Genomic DNA, 12,642 nt, shown 5'->3' with positions numbered 1-12,642 from the left:
CCTCTCCTCCCCATGCACGTGCGGCCTCTCCTCCCCATGCACGTGCGGCCTCTCCTCCCCATGCACGTGCGGCCTCTCCTCCCCATGCACGTGCGGCCTCTCCACTCTCTGCATCAATGGCTCTGTCAGGGTGCTTTCACACAGGACATGTAGATTTAAAAACATGAAAGCTTTGTATTTGAGAATCTGTAGGTGCAAATTCACATTGTTTCCCCATTAAAGCCCACCCATGTACTCATGCAGCTATGGAAACTGACAGCACAGACATGTATATATCTGTGCTGTTCATTTCCAGATCACAAGCAGTGCATACATAGTGTACTTAGTGCGCTGCTGTGTGATCCAGCATCCCGCTGTCTGCTTGGATGCTGGATCACAGAAAATAAGTATGCACTGCTTGTGATTTGGAAATTGACAGCAAGGATAAATGAATATCCATGCTCTGTTTCCCTTTGCTATTGGCCGCACATCATCTGTTTACACAGGAAGATGTGTGCCCGATAATACATTTTAAACAGTCTACAAGATGAGATCGGGATTAGGCTTTAATTTTAATGGAGCCGCGTCATAGAGGGGAGGGGGTTCCCTCTCACAGGGGGTGAGCCGGCCTGCCTCTAGTGCTTCACGCTGCAGTTAAAAGAACAGACCACGGAACCGGATTCCCTGCATCGGCGCCGTTCTATTTAGGGGAAATGTTAAAGCGAATGTATCTGATGGTACATTCGCTTTAAACTTTGTATTTCAAAGCTGGATGATTTTCCCATTAAACCTCTTTCACTCATTTCAATAGGAGATGTGGTAAAAGACTTTGGTTTTTTAAAAACCATGTTGCATCTTTTCTGTATGGTTTCACATTTGAAGCTTCTATTCATGTCATTCGGAACCAAACTCTGCTAGGTGGATTCCTTTTTGGCTTTGAGGTGATGTTTTCTGCATGATCTTTGCCTGTGTGAACATGCCCTTACTATGTGTCCAGACACATGTTGTTTGTGACCTGGACAGCACTCAGTATGTCGGGGGTTATATATAGATCTTATATACCAGTATAAGTCTATGCCGCGCTCTAGGTATTATACTACTGTTGAGGTGTGACCACTCAGAACATGTTACAATTTTAATGAAATCTCATACTTTTAAAATTGTAAAATGAATAGAAAAAATAATCAAGACGATGACAAGGTGAGAAATAATAAATCCTGCTTGGAAAAATGAGTGCTTCAGACATTAGTCAGGCAGAGAATCCTCCATTTGCAGCATTTCCAGCCCTGACGACCTTTAACATTTCAGCTTTCAATTTGCAGAGGTAATCTGTAGAAATTTCATCTTGTGCGTCCTGGAGTACCTCTCATGAATTGGATGGGGCTGATTGTGATTGGTCCACATGGAGAGTTGTTTTTTAGTTCATTTTGTATGTATAATTTTAAAAGAAGTGTACAGATGGCTGCCATGGGAACTTTTTGGCATTGGTGGGGGACTGTTGAAGTGACAAGACTTTACATCTGGAGCCGCAATAGGGTGCCAGCTGGAAGCCCCTTTCCTCTGACGACTTGGATACCACTGTCATTATTGACCACAGCATCTGAGAAGTTTAGTGGCCGGAGTTGGAGTTGTCTCCAGTCCCAGCTGTTGCGGCATTGTTAGCTGTATGCGCAGCATGGTGTGGGGTGCAGCGCCTGTTTGGGCACCATTAAGGCTGGCACTACATGCATAGAAGATTTATTAATATTCATCAGATATCCCTATGGCTGCATTCACATCACAATTGTGGGATGCCAACATATATAAGCATTGACATTCACCCCAGCCCCATTATCTTCTTCTGCCCAAACATAATGATTTGTTAATTTACAGAACATATATACTGTACATATTTATACATGTTGTGCATGCTTTTGTATTGAAAGGTGTATACATGCAGGAACGACCCACTAGTATTCACTATATTTGAACCATTGAAGTCAATGGGGCCTATGCCTATCTGTGCTTGTATACATCAGCATCCCATTTTAAATAGTTACATATTTAATAGGGTTGAAGAAAGACACATGTGCATCAAGTTCAACCAAGGAGGGGATGGATTTAGGGAAGGGGGGCAGATGATGATAGGTTCTATACATACTGTATGCATTTATGTTATTTTGTTCTAAGAACTTGTCTAAGCCTTTTTTGAATATCCAAATCACGGCACTCACCATATTCATCTCATAATTTTATTTGGTTCAAAACCGTAACAGTGTGAAACAGGAGAACGCGTTTCGGCTATATGCCTTTGTCGGCAGTTGACAAAGGCATATAGCCGAAACGCGTTCTGCTGTTTCACACTGTTACGGTTTTGAACCAAATAAAATTATGAGATGAATATGGTGAGTGCCGGGATTTCCATTTCATATACTATTTTCGGACTACGCTCCTTTCCTTGTGCACCACCAGCCTGCACGGAGTGCCGCTCTGATCTTTCTCCGTAAGCCTTTTTTGAAGACCTCTACTGTTTTTGCTGTTACCAGATCCTGGGTTAGACTGTGACTCATGGTAAAGAAGACTTGTTGCCTCCAGAGATGAAACCTTTTTTCCCTAGGCGGAGGCAGTGCCCTCTTGTCCTTTTGAGGGGCCATTTATATATTTAAATTAATCATATCTCCCCTTAAACGTCTCTTCTCCAGACTAAACAAATGTAATTCTTTTAATCTCTCCTCATAACTAAGATGCTCCATTCCCCTTATTAGTTTAGTTGCCCGTCTTTGTACCCTCTCCAGCTCTAGAACGTCCTTTTTATGAATCGGATTCCAAAACTGGACAGCATACTCCAGATGAGGACGCACCAAAGCTTTATAAAGTGGTAATATTATATCCCTGTCCCGAGAGTCCATGCCTGCTGGCCTTAGAAGCAGCTGACTGACATTGTGTGCTGTTCTGTAGTCTATTATCTACAAGTACACCCAGATCCTTCTCCATCAGTGACTCTCCCAGAGTAACTCCCCCTAGGACATATGATGCATGTGGGTTATTAGTACCCAGGTGCATAACTTTACATTTATCCACATTGAACCTCATTTGCCAAGTGGACGCCCAAACACTCAGTGAGTCTGTCATCCTGTAACATCTGCACATCCTCCATAGACTGTACTGTACTACAAAGCTTGGTATCATCTGCAAAGATAGAAACATTGCTGTTAATTCTATTCTCAATATCATTAATAAACAAGTTAAACAGAAGGGGGCCCAGTACTGACCCTTGGGGTACACCACTTATTACGGGGATCATTCGGAGTAGGAATCATTGACCACCACTCTCTGGGTACGATTATTAAGCCAGTTTTCAATCCAGTTACAGACTAAACTTTCCAAACCCATAGACCTTAACTTACCCATCAGACGTCCATGAGGAACTGTGTCAAATGCTTTTGACAGTTTGCTGACGTGTACGTGCCATGGAGGGACAAATAGTGAAGTAAATAAGGCCTAAGAAGGGTCAACAACACTGATTGTCAGCACACATAGTAGTACAGTGGTTTTCTAATAATAAATTTGCATTTTAACATGACAATCGAGAAACTGCAGGCTGCAATTTTCATTGCATGTAAAGGTATCCATATTCTTTAAAGAGAACTTGTCAAAGTATGAGCAGATTAGACCATTGATATAGGCTAATGGCCCACTTTACATTTAGGGCGAAGTTACTGTTCATGTTTCATCCCTCTGCCCTGCACCCGCCACTGCCAGTCCCATTTTAAGCAGTACCACATTTCTAAGTTGGAATACCTCTTTAAAGATAGGTAGAGGTCCAATATTTGGCACCTGCCAATTAGCTCTTTGCCTGAGCCAGAACTCCAGCATGTGAACATTGGCAGCACCAGAAGTCTCTGTTAATTGTGTTGTAGCCATTGACGTGAATGAGAGCTGAGCTGCCATAACACAGCATGGCCACTGCCGATTGTGGCTTCAAACACAGCTGATCGGCAGGTGTTTATCTGATATTGATGACCTATCAAGGAGGATAGGCAGTCAGTATGTTGTGATTACAGATGAGCGAACCTGCCGAGGTTCAGGTTCGTATGAACCTGAACTCTCGGCTTCTGACTGCCGCGGTCTGCCTGCTCCGTGGAGAGGGTGGATACAGCCGGAGGACCGCCTGGAAAACTGGGATACAGCCATAGCCAAAGGCTGTGTCCCAGTTTTCCAGGCGGTCCCCAGGCTGTATCCACCCTCTCCACGGAACGGGCAGACAGTGGCAGTCAGAAGCCGAGAGTTCAGGTTCATACGAACCCGAACTTTGGCAGGTTCGCTCATCTCTAATTGTGATTAGAAAATCCTTTTTGGATGTCTGGAAGAAAATCTCCCATTTGGAAGGAGATTATTTGTTTTTGTTTTTGTTTTTTTGTTCCTTGTTACTAATTGCTTCTGATGATACAAGAGAGTTATTAGGCTGGATTGTACTTTTTTTTTTTTTTTTTTTTTTTTTTTTTTTGTATAATTAGACATGAATGAACATTTTTAGTTTTAGGAATATTTTTGTTATTATTTTAAACTACTTTTTTTCTGTGCCATTTGGAAGCTGTCATGGCAACGGCCTGAATACAGAAGAGTTAAATAAAAGCGATAGCAATGTTTCTGTGACTTCAAACTTTAGTACCTATGGAGAAGGGAGGGGTCGAGGGGGATGAGTGAACAGGAAGAGGACAGAGCCAGCTTGTGCAGTTTGCAGACTGTCTGCACACATAAAACGCTGGATTCAGAGGTCAGAAAGGTCAGTGCTTATCTGGGAGCTTGCTGAGAGAAGATTGCAGGGTGTTGTGCTGTGCAGGACTGCTCCGTGCTCACTCCTCTTAGCCCCTCCCCTCTCCATAGCCACATAATGAACACACAAATCCTGCTTCATCTGAAGTTGGGGGGGAGGTAGGAAAACAGTTTTATAAGTACAGAAGGAAACTCTTCTGCTTAATAAAACCACTTACATAGTTCTTTAAAATTGCTATTACTACTGTACTATTGATGATTATTGACTCCTGAAAAATTACGTTTAAATGACAGTTATGCTTTAACTTGCCTGCAACCAGCTTAACATGTACTCTGACTCGGAGGTTCTCTTGTATTGGACACCTTAGCATATTATGGCCTCTATACCATTTTGTGTGTTCCATGAAAACTGGTTTTACATTATTATTTTTTTTTTAACTACAATTCTAAAGTGACGAGGCATTATTTAAGCAGCCTGACATGATCCAGCAGACGCAAGACAAGTATAATTTTATGACTAACCTTTTATAATATGAATAATTGCAGTTCAGACTTATTGTTTAGGTTCAAAGTTACTAAAAAGACCACAGATTTCTGAGTGGCCGATGTGTAGATGACTGCAGCGCAATGCTAATTGTCACCACTGAGAAACCTCACTGATGGCTAAATAACACCTCTCCCCGCAAGTACATTTAATTGTCAGGGCTTTCTTGTCTATACCCAGTCAGATAGCATTTTACTTCTAGATGAAGACAAACAAGGGAGAAAATGGAACGGCAGGAAAAAGGGAGTCTTGAAGGAAATGTGTTTTTGCAGATAAATGGGAATAAATGGTGGCTTGATTTGACGGAGATCACACAGTGGCATTAAAACACATTTTGCTTTTCTATCAAGACTCCCTATTGCAACAGAAGATAAAAATAACAGACTCATTCAGCGGGAACAAATAGATTCATCACTTAACGGTTTTCAAGGTAATGCGTGTCCTTGAGTGAATAATGCTCCGTACATTATACAGCCAGACACTCACTTTGTAAATAGGAGTAGCCTTTGTGCAGAAGACCTTGCAGAACGTATCTCCTGCCCCCATTCTCTGGAGTCTACACATGGAGCCTTTTATCATTGGCCCTAGATTTTTTGCTGTTTATATAAAAATGTTTGCGGCCCCCCCCTCCCCCTTCCCAATATTGTCTGACAAAATTGCTACAAATGACTATGATTTACGTACTTATTGACAAAAAAATAATGGGTTGTTGGAATGAAATGAAACTTTGGGAATGAGGATATATGTAAGTGATCACAATGTTAGTGAAAGGATATGTTTATTGGGGAAAAAAAAATCTACAGCTTAAAGAAGGCTCTAGTAACCTGTTGGGCTCCCGGATACAAGCTGAGATACGGTGGGGCATGGAGGCATACAAGCTACATATGACATTCTGCAAGACACTCGTAGATTGTTACAACCAATAGCTCCGGAACTTTTGCAGAGTAGTGACTTATCGTCTAGACTCCAGCAGCAGCATAAAAAGCAGAGACCTGAGAAGTCACATTATTGGAATAATGCGTGGCAAACTGCTATGCTTTCTGAATCGCAGGTCACCTGTAGGTTGCTAAATCTGGTGTGCCATAAATGCTTAATTGGTGATAAATCTGGTGAGCAGGCAGCCACAGAAGGATAATAGTCTGGTGCAGACCTTCCTGGGAAACCCTTGGAGTGTGTGGTGAGCATTATCCTGGTGACAAATGGCAGCTGGACGTCCTGCCAAGAGAGGAAACGCATGTGGCTGCAGGATATCCTCTATATATCAGTGAGCTGTAAGGCCTCGTTTTCTGTCCTTGAATCAGGATGATTTTGGGGCAGAAAAACAACCCTTTGACCTCAATGGGGTCAACCACACATCTGTTTTGAGAACGGATCCGTTTTCGACTGCTGATTTGTTCTGCAAAGGACCTGCACTTATACAGTCCGTTTTGCGTAACAGAAGCTCCAGTAGAAGAAGATGGATCTATGTTTAACAGATGACCTACAGATGCACTATCCATGTGCTGTCCGCTTTTCATTGAAGCATTGCCTAACAAGACCTGGGCAGGCTTCACCAGGATTGAAACAATTACCATGAGACCTCCATACTTAAACCTGATTGTTGTCATTTCCCAAACAGAACCTGGATTTGGCGGTCGGTAAGCTTGTAAGGGCAGGCACTTGCACAGGGTGAGAAGGCCACGCTTGTAATCTCCATTCTGTTTCAACCCAAAGGTGAAGGTCAGGGCTCCTTGAAAACTTAAAGGGGTACTCCAGCGAAAAGCTTTTTCCCAGTAATTGAAACACATTACAAAGTTATATAACTTTGTAATATGCTTCAATCACCTATCTGCCCCTCTTCCCTATCTTTTCCCCCTCCACCTCCATCCAGGAAGTGAGGTAAACTCATTCTTACCTAATGACTATTGAACCCTCGCTGCTCTGTGGCAGCCATTTTGTAACAATTACATCATTAAGAGGGAGGCGGGTCTAAGCCCTGTTAAGCCAGCCTCCCTTTGTCAGATGACTCAGGTTGCTCAGCTCTGATTGGCTGAGCAAGCTGTAAGCCATCTAACAGTTTTACAGAGTCAGTTAGACATCACAGGAGACAAAGTGCATCATGGGAAAGCCCAAATTAGGAAGTAAAGAAAAAATGAAGACACAAACTGGAGCTTCAGGGACCTGAAAACAGCGGGATATTCAAACGGAGACAGGCTCAGAGGGATGGTAAATGTAAAAACTATCAGCGCCGGTACCCCATTAAGTTGTTTCAGACCAAATTCACCTAACTATGCTTTGGGCACTGGGGAACAGTCATGGTGGAACCAAACTCAAATATATAAAGTAGGCCCTTTATAACCAGGCAGACCCTTGGACCATACGAGAGTGCTCATCTAGCAGCTTGACCTATGTCTAATGAGCCTTTTAGAAGGTTCAGTGATTGTGCAGCCAGCTGCGCTTGAACGATCACCAGACATCATTGTCAGCCGCACAGCACCTGCTTAGATCAGGAGATCTGCAGTGCCTTCCTCTGGATCAACACAGTAGGATTAGAGGCTGATCTTGGTGGACTCTTGCCTTTTTTTTTTCCAACCATATCAACTATATTACTGTGATAATCTCCCTGCATGAAGGGCCTGTATGTTTTCTGACTATCTGCTCGGTTGTTTGAGTGTAGATATTGTGTAACACTTCCACGTGTTTCCATGTTACTAGAAGCATGTGTGAGGCCGTGGAGCTCTGCAGCTACCATGTTATTGCAGATGTATTCTAATCAGCAGATTGCAGACGGCTCTATGGCTGAACCAGGCGGCTTTTTGATTTACTGATTTTTATGGGGTTTGGAGTAAAACCTGCAGCGTCTGAAAAGCAGATGAAAGCTGCGCATAGGAAAGAGTGTCTGTGAAGATGATGTATAAGGGATACTGTGTTTGCTGTTTATTTACAACCAAAAACAAACCATTTTTGGTTAAATATGACCCTAATTGATGTAACAGTAAATGGCACAGAATATTGTTAATTGTGCTAATGATTTGACCATTTTCAGAGAGATATGTATATAATAATCCACACACATCTTGGACAATTTTTTTTTTTTTTAATTGAAATATATTTGTCTTTGTGACATCAGAATGCATGAGAGAAACCTAGCCATTTTAACCTCATGACCCATCAGCTTCTGTTCTGTTTATAAAAAGCAGTATGGGAACAGGGGGGCATTTAGGGCACAGTGCATCGGGCCCATAAGCTTATATTAACTGTGGACTGGCTGTACATGGAGAAGTCAAGTAGAGTGACTGTAGAACGTGTGTATGAAGTATGCATCCACTAAGAAGCAATGAAATCCGAGGAGACCAGCAGGTAGTCATATTTGTGTGGTTGGGATCTTTCTGTAGGGTCTCATAGATCAGTCTGCTTTTATGATCTCGGATGTCTGGACTAGTGTTAAGCGGATATTGTCCAAACCTGAACGCTCAGCATTTGACTCCCGGTGACTGAAGAAGTTGGATGGAGTCCTGGAAATCATGGGTACAGCTGTATCCAAGTCTTTCTGGCATCCTTAAGGCTGCATCCAACTTCCTCGGCCATCGGTAATCAAATGCTGCATACCTGGGTTCAGAGAACATTCCTGAACCCAAACAGTTTGGCAGGTCCTGGAGTCAGCATATTGTTACCCTTGAAGTTGGTATCAAGGTTACTGGATACCAGTAGGAAAAGTTGAGAGGCTATTGTTGTTCATTGTTATATGCACTAGGATCCCATAGAAGAGTAAATATCAAATCTCTAAATTAATCACTAAATTCTATTGAATAAAAGCTCTAATCAGGATCATTGAGAATTACAATGGTCCTGGGTATAGTCTGGGAGCTACCTTGCTTGGGGCAGCATTTTCCTGTTGGTCAGCTGAGGAACTGTCAAGGTTGGACCCAAAAGGCTGGTAAAGAGAGAAGATAGAGCTCCAAAGATGTCCTTGGCAGGCAAAGAGTCTTGGATGGAGGTTATTATCTCCATATTATAATATGGTCAACAGGAATTCTGTGCATGAGAGCAGGAATGTATGCAAGCATAGAGGATAGACAAACACCTTATGCTAATGATACAGAGTCTATGTAGATAACCAGCTTTTAAAGGAGAAGTCCAGCCACAGGATGTTTTTTTCCCCAATGCAGGGGCAGTGTGGAAAATAACAAACCTCTCCAACTCACTTCTTCCTGTGCCTCTGCAGCGATGGATCATTGATCCGGGATATCCACCTGAGCCAACATCACAATGCCGTTGATGGACAGGCTGCTCAGCCAATCAGTGACTAGGGTGGGATGGTGCTCCAGTCAATGATTGGCTGAGGGACATCAGCCGGGACAGTCATTTTCCCCCTCATCAGAACTCGGGGGAGGATGCAACGTGGGCACGGGAAGAAGTGAGTAAGGACTGCTTGTTATCCTCTCCCCTGCCCCTGCCATCCTTATACTTACGGCCGGACTTCTTCTTTAATGACCATAGCCATATTGTGTTGAGCACAGCAAGCACTACCCCAGACAGTATTTAGTGTGATCACTGATGCCTAGGCTCAATAAAGATGTTTTTTCAGTAAAAATGTTTCCTAATGGTCAATATCAATGGTCCACTTTGTTTTCTTAGATGCCCATTCATCAAAACCTTAAGGATCTCTTGGCTATTCGAGCAGAACTACAGAAAAAAGTGGAAGAACTTCAGCGTGAAGCGACAACCAGGTCTGTGTCCTCTTCATCTGACCGAGGATCTTCCCCTTCACATTCTGCAACTCCTGTACACACGGCTGTCTGATGGGCAACCAGTCCAGCATGGAGGCATGTACTAACAGTCTGCCCGGTGCCCTCCAACATCTGTGTAATGAAGAAATCCCATAGCGGGCACCAAGGCATCAGTGCAATTCTCTTCAGGGTTCTTTATGTTTTGTAAATAAACAATTTCCCTGCTACACAAGGAAACCAGATCAGGAGCCAATGCTGGAAGCCATTCCGTTTTCCTCCCGATATGCAGGATTTGTAGATATGAATGTTACTATTGAATATTGTTTACAGGCCGTGCATTCACGTGCGTATCAGCTGTTACAGTGGAGAGTTTCCTTAGTGCCGTTTACTGTATACAGGTGTTAGTATGTTTATAGTAGTCACCCCTAAGTTTTACATTCATTTATTTTATATAGTATTTTTGTTCTTAGAAATATGAAACTGACGTAACTTGTAGCCACTTATTGCGGTAGCGGACATTTCATACAAAAGCCCCTTTTGTGTTATCTCTATGAAGGGATTCAGGCCCGGAGGAGATGGGACTTTTTAAGTATCGTATGAACTGACAATGTAATTTAAATTCCATATTGCACCTATTTAATGTACTGCACCTGATGCTGTGTAAAGCTTACCGAACAATGAATGGACGTAACCACATGTAAGTTATCCTCTTGCACCTGAGTATGTATTTGTATAGTGTTTTTACCTCAGACAACATAAATTTTTATTTCACCGTTGCCATGTTTTTACTTGTTAAATGTTTGTGACCTGCAATGTTAATGGCAATTACTCTATAAACAAGCTAGGTTAAGTGTCTTGTTATGAGCCATGTTACCGCCTATTACAGTGGATGCATACCATGACCCATCATTTTGGTAAGTACTATAGATGCAAATCATTCTTCGGCTCTGCTGATCTATTTAAAATGATTAGCGAAAATTTGAAGGGGTTCTTCGTTACGGTGATTAAAGGAGAAGTCTGGTGTTTATATATATATATATATATATATATATATATATATATATATATATATATATATATATATATATATATATATATATATATATATATATATATATATATATATATATATATATAATATATATATATATATATATATATATAATATATATAAAAAAAATTTCCCCCCTCAAAAGAACCGGGGAGGAGGTGGCTTCACATAACTAGAGATGATCAAACAGCGGAAAATCTTAGGTTCTATAGAACTTGAACCTTGTCAAACCTTCCGCATCTGATTCCCGATGCCTTCCCAGTCCATGGGGAAGGAGGAGACAGCCCGGGTACAGCCTGGAATTATGGGATTCAGCCTATTACCTAGGCTGAATCCCGGAATTCCAGGCGGTACCGGGGCTGTCTCCTCCTTCCCCACGGTTCAGGAAGGCATCAGGAATCAAATGCGGAAGGCTGAACAAAGTTCGAGTTCTATAGAACCTAAGATTTTCCGCTGGTCAATCATCTCTACACACAACAACATGCATCTTCCTCCTTGGCTCCAGTGCTGGGGTCCGTGGTCCCCCAGCCGCTTCCTGGTCGTGATGTGTCAGCCCTGCTCAGCTGGGGAGGTAGGTGCATGTTATGTGCAGCCACCTCCTCCAGCTCTTCTGGAAAAAAAAAAGAAAAAAATGGGTGACACTGGACTTCCCCTTTTAACTAAGTGCTGGAAGTCCAGCTCTAGTCCCCAGCCATGTGAATGACCATTCATATGAAGCATGGATCTGTCAAGTTAAATCCATTTAAAGGACCAGTACATAAGTGCTTTATGTATTTAAAAGTAAACTAACAGCAAGTTGGAAGACTGTAACCTGCTGTTATGTCCCCGTAGAGCACAGGATGTTGAGAATAAAGGGAATTTTCTTATCATCCTCAACTTAGTTTTTGCTAAATATTCAGTTTAATTAATATGTACGTTAGACTGGTGCACCGGGGAGCTGCAGCCTTATACTGACATCTGTCAGATCCTCCCTGGTGTTTCTCAGACCCTTTCCCAGTAAGTTCTGCTCTCCTCTGTAGAGGTAATTTCTCCCCTTCCTTAGGGAGCAGGAGTGTGGTAATATAGAGTTCTAAAATTCCCCTGACTCACATGAACATACAAGAAAAAAAAAAAAGACAGTTGGCTGTATTAAAAGCTGCCAACGCTGCCCCAAAAAACAGACTCGCATTGTCTGTCTGTGCAGTCTACTCTGTGCATATACACCTGTGCATCCTTTGAGATGCAGTGTTATATTGCTGTCCACTGTCTCTGGCTTGAAAGAGCTGATGGGAAGTAACCCCCCCCCCCCCCCATAAGGTGTAGTTGAAGTTGCATTTAATAGAAATACAGTGAGACTCAGCAGTTGGAAGGACAGACATTTTTGGTCACTGATCAAGCAAAAAATTGTAATTTATTTCTATTTAAAAATTCTAATGTATTCCAGTACTTATCAACTGCTGTATGTCCTTCAGGAAGTGGTGTTTTCTTCCCAGTCTCACACAGTGCTCTCTGCTGCCACCTCTGTCTGAGACAGAAACTATCCAGAGAAGGAACAGTTTTCCTTGGGGATTTGCTTCTGCTCTGTACAGTTGCTCTCATGGACAGAGATGCGTATCACAAATCTA

At 42.3% G+C, this 12,642-nt stretch overlaps 1 protein-coding gene across 3 annotated transcripts in view; it reads left to right on the top strand.

The window, feature by feature from the left end:
* The window catches only part of MTMR1 (myotubularin related protein 1), a 48,711-nt gene extending 37,948 nt beyond the window's left edge, over positions 1-10,763 (top strand). For all 3 annotated transcript variants that reach the window (XM_069943010.1, XM_069943009.1, XM_069943011.1), the window contains one exon: positions 9,896-10,763. In XM_069943010.1, the coding sequence (XP_069799111.1) occupies positions 9,896-10,060 (165 nt within the window). In that variant the 3' untranslated portion in view covers positions 10,061-10,763. The remainder of the gene's footprint in view (positions 1-9,895) is intronic.
* Positions 10,764-12,642: the final 1,879 nt, after the last annotated feature.

The sequence above is a fragment of the Dendropsophus ebraccatus genome, chromosome 10 (assembly GCF_027789765.1).
Source record: "Dendropsophus ebraccatus isolate aDenEbr1 chromosome 10, aDenEbr1.pat, whole genome shotgun sequence".
NCBI lineage: Eukaryota > Metazoa > Chordata > Amphibia > Anura > Hylidae > Dendropsophus > Dendropsophus ebraccatus.
Note: the sequence above shows the minus strand (reverse complement) of the source record. Positions and strands in the feature narration are given on the sequence as shown.